The sequence below is a fragment of the Trichosurus vulpecula genome, chromosome 7, assembly GCF_011100635.1.
Source record: "Trichosurus vulpecula isolate mTriVul1 chromosome 7, mTriVul1.pri, whole genome shotgun sequence".
Classification (NCBI taxonomy): Eukaryota; Metazoa; Chordata; class Mammalia; order Diprotodontia; family Phalangeridae; genus Trichosurus; species Trichosurus vulpecula.
This window is the reverse complement of record NC_050579.1, coordinates 242,080,965-242,093,227: the sequence shown is the minus strand read 5'-3', so window position 1 is coordinate 242,093,227 and position 12,263 is coordinate 242,080,965. Positions and strand designations below refer to the sequence as shown.

Genomic DNA, 12,263 nt, shown 5'->3' with positions numbered 1-12,263 from the left:
AAAACCTCAGTGTCCTCATCTGTAAAATGAGCTGGAGAAGGAAATGGCAAACCACTCCGGCATCTTTGCCAAGAAAACCCCAGATGGGATCAGGAAAAGTTGTACACGATTGAAAGGAGTGAACAAGAGATAGTAGGTTAAGTATACCAGGTTTATTCATAATCTCATAACCACACTGTAAACTCCATTTGGAAATGCCCAAGACCGCTGGTTAGCAAGCTCTCGAAAGTCAAATTGTGACTTTATAACATTCCTATTTTGCGCTACGGATGGTTTGTTCTTTTCGCGGCTTGAGAAAGTTACAGAATCCTCACTTCATAGTATCAAAAGTTGTCAAGTCTCTAGCTTTGTAAGCGTTTTTTTCATAAAGTGTTTAAATTCACTGCCTCCAACAGCTGTCCTCGAGCTAATAAACTTGTAGCTTGCCTTCGAAGCAACAGAAACCAAAGTTTCGGTTCAGGTAACCATGGCTCCTAGTAGTACGGTCCTTTAAAGTTTGCAAATTTCCTCCCACAACCCTCTGAGGTAGGTAAGCGCAAGCATATTCCAACTGTATGGAGGAAACTGGCTCAGATTTGTTCAGCTGAGGCGGCTCGAATCCACGGCTCTTGGCTAAGTCCAGCTCCCTTTGCACTCGTTAATGCCCCGGAAGGATGAATACGCGACTGCGGGCTGCCGGATTTCCAAGTTCTCCCCCACCCCGTTCGGTGTCACCGCGACCTCATCCCCGGGGTTTGGGTTGGGCGGTCTAGGGCGAGGGCACGGCGGGGCTGTCCGGGAGCCGGCTTTCCCAAGGCTTGGGTCTCCGGGGGATTCGCGATGCGGTGGGCTCCCTGCAGGTGGCCGTGATGTGCAGCTTCTCCAGCCCGGGAATGTCCTGGCCTTGCTGAACCAGTCGCAGAATCTCCGCGAGAGACACGGCGCGCGACGGGTCCGGGGCCTCCCCCTCCTCCTCCCGCAGCGCCGGGCCCCCAGGGGCGGCCAGACTCTGGTCCGGGGCGCAGGGCCGGGCTGGCCCCTCCAGCTCAGCCTCGGAGCAGCGCGGCTCTCGTGCCCGGGCTGCTCCTCCGAAGGGATTCGAGCCACCGTCCTCCTGCGCCGACGACCCGGGGACACGGGGCCTCACTGCATCCACGACAGCGGGGCCGGGGGCCGGGTCCGCCCCTCCCTCCGGCTCGGGCCCCGGATCCTTCCTTCCCATTGGGCTGGGCTCTGGGGCCTCTCCTCCCGTCGGACAGGGCTGCATTGGCAGCTGGCCACAGCTAGTCGCCTCCCAGGCTCGGTCTGCTGCCAAGAGCGAAGGACCGGCCCTCTGCTCCAGAGAACACGGCCTCGTCCTAAAGGGAGACAGGGCTGGCTAGACACAGCCCAAGCCCCTCCGGTGCACTCTGGCCTCTGCAGGAGGGCGCGGCTAAACACCAGCCCAAGGAAGGAAAAGCAGGGCTGGAGAAGGCGTGAGAGCTCCCACTTCCGATTTGGGGGGCGGAGAAAGAACCGGTGACCGGGTTTGACAGAGGAGCTGGGCCCTACCAAGTGAGCCCGGAGGGGGGAGCACAATCAGACTCAGAATGTCAAGGATAGAAATGACTATAGCATAGCTTTACGGACCCTACCAAGTCAGCCCGGGGGGGGGAGCACAATCAGACTCAGAATGTCAAGGATAGAAATGACTATAGCATAGCTTTACGGACCCTACCAAGTCAGCCCGGAGGGGAACACAATCAGAATCAGAATGTCAAGGATAGAAATGACCACAGCATAGCTTTACGGACCCTACCAAGTCAGCCCGGGGGGGGGGAGCACAATCAGACTCAGAATGTCAAGGATAGAAATGACTATAGCATAGCTTTACGGACCCTACCAAGTCAGCCCGGGGGGGGGGAGCACAATCAGAATCAATGTCAAGGAGATGTCATCTTTAGTCCAATACACTCCCTCACATTTTACAGATGAAGAAACTGAGGTCACTTGCCCAAGGTCACACAGGTAGCAAGAAAAGATGTCGGAAATGCAACTTAGATCCTCTGACTCCAAAAGCAGTACTCTTTCCACTGCACCAAGACAATAACTATTCACATTTGTGCAGCACTTTAAAGAGTATTGTTTTGTCCATGTTCAACTCTTTGTGACCTTGTTTGGAGTTTTCTTGGCAAAGATACTGGAGTGGTTTGTCATTTCCTTCTCCAGATCACTTTACAGATGAGGAAACTGAGGCAGACATGATTAAGTGACTTGCCCGGGGTCACACAGCTAGTAAGTGTCTGAGGCCAGATGTGAACTCAGGTTTTCCTGACTCCTGCACCACCTGGCTCCCCCTATTTAGAATTTAGCAATCATCTATTCCAGCCCCTTGTTTTTCAGATGGAGATACTGTAGCCCAGAGAGATGTTGCAGAATTACAGTTAGAAGAACTTTAGCCACCATCTAGTCCAGCCTATATACAAAAGGAATCCCCACCTATACATATCTGACAAGTGGTCATTCAGTCCCTTAAAAAACCCCAAGGAGAGGGAATCCATCATCTCCTGTAGCAGCCCGTTGTACTTTTGGCCAGCTCTAATTGTTGGGAAGTTTGTCCTGACATCAAGCCTCTTGGGAACATGCACCCATGCCCTTGGTTCTACCCTCCAGGGCCAAATAAAACCAGCCTGATCCCTCCTCCTCATGACAGCCCTTCAGATTTTAGAACCCAGCTATCATATACCTCCACAGGGTCTTCCTTCCCCTTGAACACTCCTAGTTCATTCAATCAGTTTGCTGAAGGCTATACAGAACACCTGGAATTCAAACCCAAACTGACTCCAAATCCATCACTTTCTCCAATATATCACACTGATTCACAAGATGCATCCCAGTGATTTCTATTTTCTCACTATGTATATCAATATTTGGATGTGGGGGATAGGTAGGGATCCTTTCAATTCATCGCATCCTAAAAAAGCAACACTTCATAACTGTGGGATTTTTGTTTTGTTTTGTGATAATTTTGTTTGTTTGGCTGGCAAAATGGACATAGTATATCAGGATCACCAGAAACAGCCTCAAGACTGAGTCCCTATTCTTGTCTCTGCAGACTTCCTAATCCAGTGGTTGGATGTCATCATCATGGTTGTTTATATTTATGTAATGAGTCTCAAACACCCTATGGCTTAGGTTAGCACATGTGGTAGGATGTCCTCATTTTGTAGATAAAAAGGCTGAGGCTCAGAAAGGACCTTGTGTAAGTTTATACAACAAATAAATGTCTGAACCAAGATTTAAATCCAGGTCTCTCTTATTTATGAGGCAGCTAGGTGGCACAGTGGATACAGTGCCAGACCTAGAGTCAGGAAGATGTGAGTTCAAACTCAGTCTTGGATATTTATTAGCTATGTGACCTTGGGCAAGTCACTTAACCCCTGTTTGCCTCGGTTTCCTCATGTAACAATGGAGATAATGATACCGCCTACCTCTCAGGATTATTGTGAGAATCAAATGATATAATAATTGTAAAGTACTTAGCACAGTACCGGAATATAGTAGGCACACTGTTAACTATTATACATATATATCTATATCTATATCTATATCTATATCTATATGTGCATATGTCTAAGGTAAATGTTAGCCATTTTTATTACTACTATTATTCCTTGCTCAAGACACTGTCTCGGCAGAACCCACAAAACAGCAGAGGGAAGCAGGGCTCCAGCCCAGGACAGCCTGGATGGTCTCTGCGTGAGGTCTATCCTGCATGGAACTGGGAGCAGAGCGGAGCAGAGCAGAGCCCAGTGTGAGCGGCACAGACCAACCAGACCAGGAGCTGGGTGGAGTGTGCCCTAGCGCCCTGAATCAGTGAGCTGCAGCAGTTACCAGACTTCTCAACCCACAAACACCAAAGACAACAGAGAAAGTTAGTGGGAAAAGCTTCGGGAGTGGAAGGAGTTCGAGGTTTGGCTACCGCCCTGGGGGCAGCAGAGGTGGGGCAGCTACAGAAGTACTGCTGCAGTTACTTCCAGCCCCAGGCCCACCTGGTGGGAGGAATTAAGTGGCGGATCAGAGCAGGAGTGCAGAACCTGCTGAAGATCTAAGTCCAGTCCAGGTTGGGGGTTCTTGGGGAAGGAGGAGTGCTGGTGTGGCAGAGCTGGCCCATCCCCCCAAGCTTGGAACATAGAACTCTTTAGTCTACAAGCAGTCATACCCCGCTGAAAACCTCAAGGGTCAAGTTAGTTGGTTGGGAATATGGCCAGGCAGTGAAAACACACCCAGATTCAGTCTCAGATTGTGGATTCTTTCTTTGGTGACAAAGAAGACCAAAACATACAGACAGAAGTTAACAAAGTCAAAGAGCCTACAACAAAAGCCTCCAAGAAAAACATGAACTGGTCCCAGGCCATGGAAGGGCTCAAAAAGGATTTGGAAAAGCAAGTTAGAGAAGTAGAGGAAAAATTGGGAAGAGAAATGAGAAGGATGTGAGAAAACCATGAAAACAAGTCAATGACTTGCTAAAGGAGACCCAAAAAAATACTGAAAAATATACTGAAGAAAACAACACTTTAAAAAATAGACTAATCCAAATGGCAAAAGAGCTCCAAAAAGCCAATGAGGAGAAGAATGCCTTGAAAGGCAGAATTAGCCAAATGGAAAAGGAGGTCCAAAAGACCACTGAAGAAAATACTACCTTAAAAATTAGATTGGAGCAAGTGGAAGCTAGTGACTTGATGAGAAATCAAGATATTATAAAACAGAACCAAAGGAATGAAAAAATGGAAGACAATGTGAAATATCTCATTGGAAAAACCACTGACCTGGAAAATAGATCCAGGAGAGATAATTTAAAAATTATTGGACTACCTGAAAGCCATGATCAGAAATAGAGCCTAGATATCATCTTTGAAGAAATTATCAAGGAGAACTGCCCTGATATTCTAGAGCCACAGGGCAAAATAGAAATTGAAAGAATCCACCGATCGCCTCCTCAAATAGATCCCAAAAAGAAATCTCCTAGGAATATTGTCGCCAAATTCCAGAGCTCCCAGATCAAGGAGAAAATACTGCAAGCAGCCAGAAAGAAACAATTTGAGTATTGTGGAAACACAATCAGAATAACCCCAGATCTGGCAGCTTCTACATTAAGAGATCGAAGGGCTTGGAATACGATATTCCAGAGGTCAATGGAGCTAGGATTAAAACCAAGAATCACCTACCCAGCAAAAATGAGCATCATGCTCCAAGGCAAAATATGGATTTTCAATAAAATAGAGGACTTTCAAGCTTTCTCAGTGAAAAGACCAGAGCTGAATAGAAAATTTGACTTTCAAACACAAGAATCAAGAGAAGCATGAAAAGGTAATCAAGAAAAAGAACAAGAAAAAGAAATTGCAAGGGACTTACTAAATTTGAACTGTTTTGTTTACATTCCTACATGGAAAGATGATGTGTATGATTCATGAGACCTCAGTATTAGGGTAGCTGAAGGGAATATGCATATATGTATATATGTTTATGTATATATATGTATATGTGAGTGTGTATGTACGTATATATGTATGTGTATATATATATATATATATATATATAGAGAGAGAGAGAGAGAGAGAGAGAGAGAGAGAGCGGGCACAGGGTGAGTTGAAGATGAAGGGAAGATATCTAAAAGAAATAAAATCGAATTAAGGGATGAGAGAGGAATATATTGAGAGAGGGAGAAAGGGAGAGATAGAATAGGGTAAATTATCTCGAATAAAAGTGGCAAGAAAAAGTGGTTCTGTAGGAAGAGAAGAGAAGGCAGGTGAGGGGGGAATGAGTGAATCTTGCTCTCATCAGATTTGACCTGAGGAGGGAATACCATACACACTCAATTGGGTATCTTACCCCACAGGAAAGAAGAAGGAAGAAGATTAAAAAAAAGCGGGGGAAGATAGAAGGGAGGGCAGATGGGGGTGGAGGTAATCAAAAACAAACTTTCGAAAGGGGACAGGGTCAAGGGAGAAAATTCAATACAGGGGGATAGGTTAGGAAGGAGCAAAATATAGTTAGTCTTTCACATGAGTATTGTAGAAGGGTTATACATAATGATATGCATGTGGCCTATGTCGAATTGCTTGCCTTCTTAGGGAGGGTGGGTGGGGAGGGAAGAGGGGAGAGAATTTGGAACTGAAAGTTTTAAAAACAGATGTTCAAAAACAACAAAAAAAAGGTTTTGCATGCAACTAGAAAATAAGATACACAGGCAATGGGACATAGAAATGTATCTTGCCCTACAAGAAAGGAAGGGAAAAGGGGATGGGAGGGGAGTGGGGTGACAGATGGGAGGGCTGACTGGGGAACAGGGCAACCACAATATACACCATCTTGGAGTGGGGAGGAGGGTAGAAATGGGGAGAAAATTTGTAATTCAAATTCTTGTGAAAATCAATGCTGAAAACTAAATATATTAAATAAATTTTAAAAAAAGACACTGTCTCCCAACTCCATTCATTTTCACTGACTGTCCCCATTGCCTAGAATTGTCTCGCTCCTCATCTCCACCTCCAGGCTTCCTTCAAGTCTCAGCTAAAGTTCCACCTTCTACAAGAAGCCTTTACTGGTCCCCCTTAGTGTTAGTGCCTTCCCTCTGTGATTCTCTCCAACTTATCCTAAGTAAATCTTGTTTAAACATAGCTGTTTGCACATTGTCTTGTCCCATTAGATTGTGAGCTCCTTGAGGGCAGGGTCTGTTTTTGCCTTTCTTTGTATTCCCAGGGTTTAGCATAGTGCCTGACTCATAGTAAGTGCTAAATAAATGCCTGTTATCTAGACAGCTTGAGATGACAATACTTTTCTACCCCCAGCCCAGGCCAACCTCAGAACCCAGGTGGGAGCTGGAAGACCTGCCACCACTGAGGCACCCTTTGCTCTCCACACCTTGTCCCCTCATCCGGCTGTCCCAGAACCCATATGGCCCTTTCCTCTCCTTCACCACAAACTTCCTGAAAAAGATGTCAATGCTAGAAGCAGCAAGGTATACAGGACAGTGGGGAAAGCACCAGACTTAATATTAGAAGACTCAAATCACAGCTCTGGTTCTTACCATCTTTGTGACCTTAAGGAAGTTACATTCCTCTTTGAACCTCAGTTTCCTCATCTGTGAAATGAGGGATTTCAGGCTAGATGATCTCGAAGGTTCCTTCCAACTTTAAATCCTATCACTATCCTTCACTATCCACTCTCCTCAGCCCTTTACAATATGGCCTCTCCCCTCCCGACTCCAATGAAGCTCTTCTCTAAAAAGCCCAGTGGTCTTTTTTGTAAGCCTGGAACCCTCTGAAACCTTTCAGGTTGGTGGGCATGCCTACTGTTTATTTTCTTTTCCCTTGGCTTCAGAGACACCACAATCAGGGTAGGGAGCTATGACTCCTAATTGGAAGAGACAGAGAGACAGAGACAGAGATAGAGAGAAAAACAGGGGCAGACATAGACACAGACACAGAGAGACAGACAGAAAGACAGAGACACATAGAGAGAGAGCGGACATGAATGGCTAATGGGAGAGTTTGTTTCTTGCTTTCTTGTAGAGAAGATAGTGGTGGGAAAAGACATTTCCTGGAATACAAAGGGGTTGAAGGCACACAACAGGAATCAATCAGCAAGCATTTATTAAGCACCTTCTATGTGCCAGGCACTAGGGATACAGTGACAAAAATGTAATAGCCTTGACTTCAGAGAGTTTACATTCTTTCAGAGGAAGAAACAACATGTATACATGTAACAACACCCAAGAACATAAGACCAGGTGGCCCACATATTGGGTTGGGTTTACAGATTGGATAACTGGAATACCGTGTTCCAAATTTCAGGGAAATTAGGGTTCCCCATTTGTGGAGAGTAGGAAGACAGCCGTGGCTGGGCAATCACCCCCTCAGTCTTCTAACTTCAAGAGGAATATTGTGCTTGGAATTATATCTATGATACACATCAGATGTTTTCAGTCTAGGAGTACAACTCTTTTATTGGGTTCAGAAGTGGGTTCCCCTCCTCATTCTGGACTAGAGGGAAGTAGTTCCACCCCAGACCCACTGGGTAGTAATTTCATCCCAGTCAGCTTCACTGCCCTCTCAACCAAACACTTGTTACACAAAAGATAAGGAAACTTTTATCAAAGTGAGTAAAATGCTAACTGGGGAAACCAGGGAGCTTTAGATTAGGTAAAAGAATATTCAAGAGTAAAGGGAAGAAATCCCAGTTCAATATAATAGAGTGAAGTCCCTTTGTCAGCCCTGGGGGGTGCAGGCATTGGGAGTCAAGGGACGTGTTGGGGTTCTGGTTCCTCCCTAGCACTGCAACATGTTCTATGGAGTTCTGGAGGCCTCCCATTCACCATTCATGCTCTCTCTCTCTTTCTCTCTGTATGTCTCTATCTCTGTCTCTATGTCTCTGTCTCCCTCCTTCTCTGTCTCTCTCAGTTTTTCTGTCTCTCTGTTTCTGTCCCTCTCTGCCTCTGTCTCTGTCTGTCTCTCTATCTCTGTCTCTCTGTCTCTGTCTCTCTCTGCCCATCTGTCTCTGTCTCTTTGTCTCTGCGTCTGACTTTACCTGTCTCTGTCTCTCTCTGACTCTGTCTGTCTCTCTGTCTCTGTCTATCTCTGTCTCTCTGTCTGTCTCTGTCTCTCTCTGTGTGTGTCTCTGTCTTTCTCTTTGTCTCTGTCTCTCTGTCTGTCTCTGTCTCTTTCTCCCAATTAGGAGTCATAGCTCCCTACCCTGATTGACAGGGTTATTCTTTTTTTTTATTTTTTATTTTTTTAGTTTACAACACTCAGCTCCACACAATTTTGAGTTCCAGATTCTCTTCCCTCCCTCCACACCTCCCTCCCCAAGACGTCGTGGAATCCCATATAACTTCCACATATAACTTTGCATTGAATTAATTTACACACTAGTCAAGTTGTGGAGAAGAATTATGACCAATGGAATGAATCATGAGAAAGAAGAAACAGAATCAAAAAAAAAAAAACCCAACCCAAAAACAAAAACAAAAGAGAGGAAAAAAAAGGGGGGGGGGAAGGTGAGCATGAAGTGTGCCTGAATCTGCACTCATACTTCATAGTTCTTTCTCTGGATGTAGATAGCATTCTCCATCGTGAGTCCTTTGGAGTTGTCTTCGCACCTTGCGTTGCCGAGAAGAGCAAAGTCTGTCAGGGTTAGTCCTCACAGAATCCATATGTCTGTGGTTGTGTATAATGTTCTCCTGGCTCTGCTCTGCTCACTTAGCATTATGATAGTTTTTCCAGGTTGTTATGAAGTCCGTATCATCCCCATTTCTTATAACACAATAGTATTCCATTACCTTCATATACCACAGCTTGTTCAGCCATTCCCCAATTGATGGGCATCCCTTTGATTTCCAATTCTTAGCTACCACTATAAATATTTTTGTACATATGGGTCCATGTCCCACTTGTGTGATCTCTTTGGGATACAACCCTAGAAGTGGTATTGCTGGGTCAAAGGTTATGAACATTATTATAGCCCTTTGGGCATAGTTCCAAATTGCTCTCCAAAACGACTGGATCAGTTCACAACTCCACCAGCAATGTAACAATGTTCCAATTTTCCCACATCCTCTCCAGCATTTATCGTTTTCCTGTTTTGTTATTTTAGCCAATCTGACAGGAGAGATGTGGTATCTAAGAGTTGTTTTGATTTACATTTCTCTAATCAGTAGTGATTTCAAGCATTTTTTCATATGCATATAGATAGCTTTAATTTCTTCCTCTGAAAACTGCCTGTTCATATCCTTTGACCATTTCTCAATTGGGGAATGGCTTGTATTCCTATATATTTGGCTCAGTTCCCGTGTATTTTAGAAATGAGGCCTTTATCAGAGACACTAGTTGTAAAGATTTTCTCCCAATTTTCTGCTTCCCTCCTAATTTTTGTTGCATTGGCTTTTTTTGTACAAAAACATTTCAATTTAACATAATCAAAATTATCCATTTCGCATTTTGTAATGCTCTCTATCTCTTGTTGGGTCATGAATTCTTTTCCATAAATCTGATAGGTAAACTATTCCTTGCTCTCCCAAATTGCTTATAGTTTCACCCTTTATTCCTAAATCATGAACCCATTTTGACTTTATTTTGGTATATGGTGTAAGTTATTGGTCTATGCCCAGTTTCTGCCCTACCATTTTCCAATTTTCCAAGCAGTTTTTGTGAAATAGTGAATTCTTAGCTCAGAAGCTGGCCTCTTTGGGGTTATCAAAGAGTAGATTGCTATAGTGGTTGACTTCTCCATCTATCCTATTCCACTGATCCACACCTCTGTTTCTTAGCCAGTACCAGGTAGTTTTGATGACTGCTGCTGTATAGTACAGTTTACTATCTGGTATGGCTAGGCCACCTTCTCTAGCATTTCTTTTCATTAATACCCTAGATATTCTAGACCTCTTGTTCTTCCAGATGAATTTTGTTATTATTTTACCCAGCTCTGTAAAATAATTTTTGGTAGTTCAATTGGTATGGCACTGAATAGATAGATTAATGTAGGTAAAATTGTCATTCTTATTATATTAGCTCAGCCTAACCATGAGGGACTGATATTTTTCCATTTATTTAAATCTGACTTCATTTGCATGAAAAGTGTTCCATAATTATGTTCATACAGGCCCTGGGTTTGTCTTGGCAGATAGACTCCTAAATATATTATAGTGTCTACAGTACCTTTGAATGGAATTTCTCTATCTCTTGCTGTTGGGCTTTGTTAGTAATGTATAGGAATGCTGAGGATTTATGTGGGTTTATTTTATATCCTGCAACTTTGCTAAAGTTGTTCATTATTTCAGGTAGTTTTTTACTCGATTCTCTAAGTAAATCATCATATCATCTGCAAAAAAGTGATAATTTAGCTTCTTCTTGGCCTATTCTAATTCCTTCAATTTCTTTTCCTTCTCTTATTGCTACAGCTAACGTTTCTAGTACCAAATTGAATAGTAGGGGTGATAATGGACATTCTTGTTTCACCCCTGATCTTATTGGGAATGCATCTAGCCTATCCCAATTACAAATAATGCTTGTTGATAGTTTTAGGTAGATGCTATTTATAATTTTAAGGAGGGCTCCATTTATTCCTATGCTTTCTAGTGTTTTTAATAGGAATGGGTGTTGTATTTTGTCAAAGGCTTTTTCTGCATCTATTGAGATGATCATATGGTTTCTGCTAGTTTTATTGTTGATATGGTCAATTATGCTAATAGTTTTCCTAATATTGAAACAGCCTTGCATTCCTGGAATAAATTCTACCTGGTCATAGCGTATTATTCTCATGATAAGTTGCTGCAATCTTTTTGCTAATATTTTATTTAAAATTTTTGCATCAATATTCATTAGGGAAATTGGTCTATAATTTTCTTTCTCTGTTTTGACTCTACCTGGTTTGGGTATTAGTACCATATTTGTGTCATCAAAAGAATTTGGTAGGACTCCTTCTTCACCTATTTTCCCAAATAGTCTACAAAGTATAGGAATTAATTGTTCTTTAAATGTTTGATAGCATTCAGATGTAAAACCATCTGGCCCTGGAGATTTTTTCCTAGGGAGTTCATTGATGGCTTGCTCAATTTCTTTTTCTGAGATGGGGTTATTTAGAAATTTTACTTCCTTTTCTGTTAACCTGGACAATTTATGTTTTTGTAAATATTCATCCATATCTCTAAGGTTGTCGAATTTATGGGCATACAATTGGGAAAATAATTCCTAATTATTGTTTTGATTTCCTCTTCATTAGAGGTGAACTCACCCTTTTCATTTTTGATACTGGTAATTTGATTTTCTTCTTTCTTTTTTTAAATCAAATTGACCAAAGGTTTATCAATTTTATTGGTTTTTTCATAAAACCAGCTCTTTGTTTTATTTATTAATTTAATAGTTTTCTTGGTTTCAATTTTATTAATCTCTCCTTTGATTTTGAGTATTTCTAATTTGGTATTTAATTTAATTTCATCATGGATTTCCAGTAGACCAATAACTCTTAAATTGTCTCTCCTGGATCTATTTTCCAGGTCAGTTGTTTTCCTAATCAGATATCTCACATTTTTTTCTATTTTTTTCATTCTTTACATTTTGTTTTTCTACTTCTTGATGCCTCATAGAGTCATTAGCTTCCACTTGCTCAACTCTAATTTTTAATGAGTTACTGTCATCATTTTGCTTTTGAGACTCCTTTTCCAATTGGTTGATTTTACCTCTCAGGGTGTCATTTTCTTTATTTAGATTCTGAATCTCCGTAGCCATTTCACCAATCTTATTCTTTAG

General features: G+C 42.6%; 1 protein-coding gene across 1 annotated transcript; it reads right to left on the bottom strand.

The window, feature by feature from the left end:
- Positions 1 to 132: 132 nt before the first annotated feature.
- Positions 133 to 1,478, bottom strand: C7H6orf226 (chromosome 7 C6orf226 homolog). The gene has a single exon (XM_036765832.1). It carries the CDS (start codon positions 1,244 to 1,246, stop codon positions 749 to 751), a length of 498 nt encoding a protein of 165 aa, XP_036621727.1. The 5' UTR covers positions 1,247 to 1,478; the 3' UTR covers positions 133 to 748.
- Between the last annotated feature and the right edge of the window lie 10,785 nt (positions 1,479 to 12,263).

Bases quoted from the DNA above. Each gene is read 5' to 3' on its own strand.
- C7H6orf226 (XM_036765832.1), bottom strand. From the start codon at position 1,246: ATGCAGCCCTGTCCGACGGGAGGAGAGGCCCCAGAGCCCAGCCCAATG.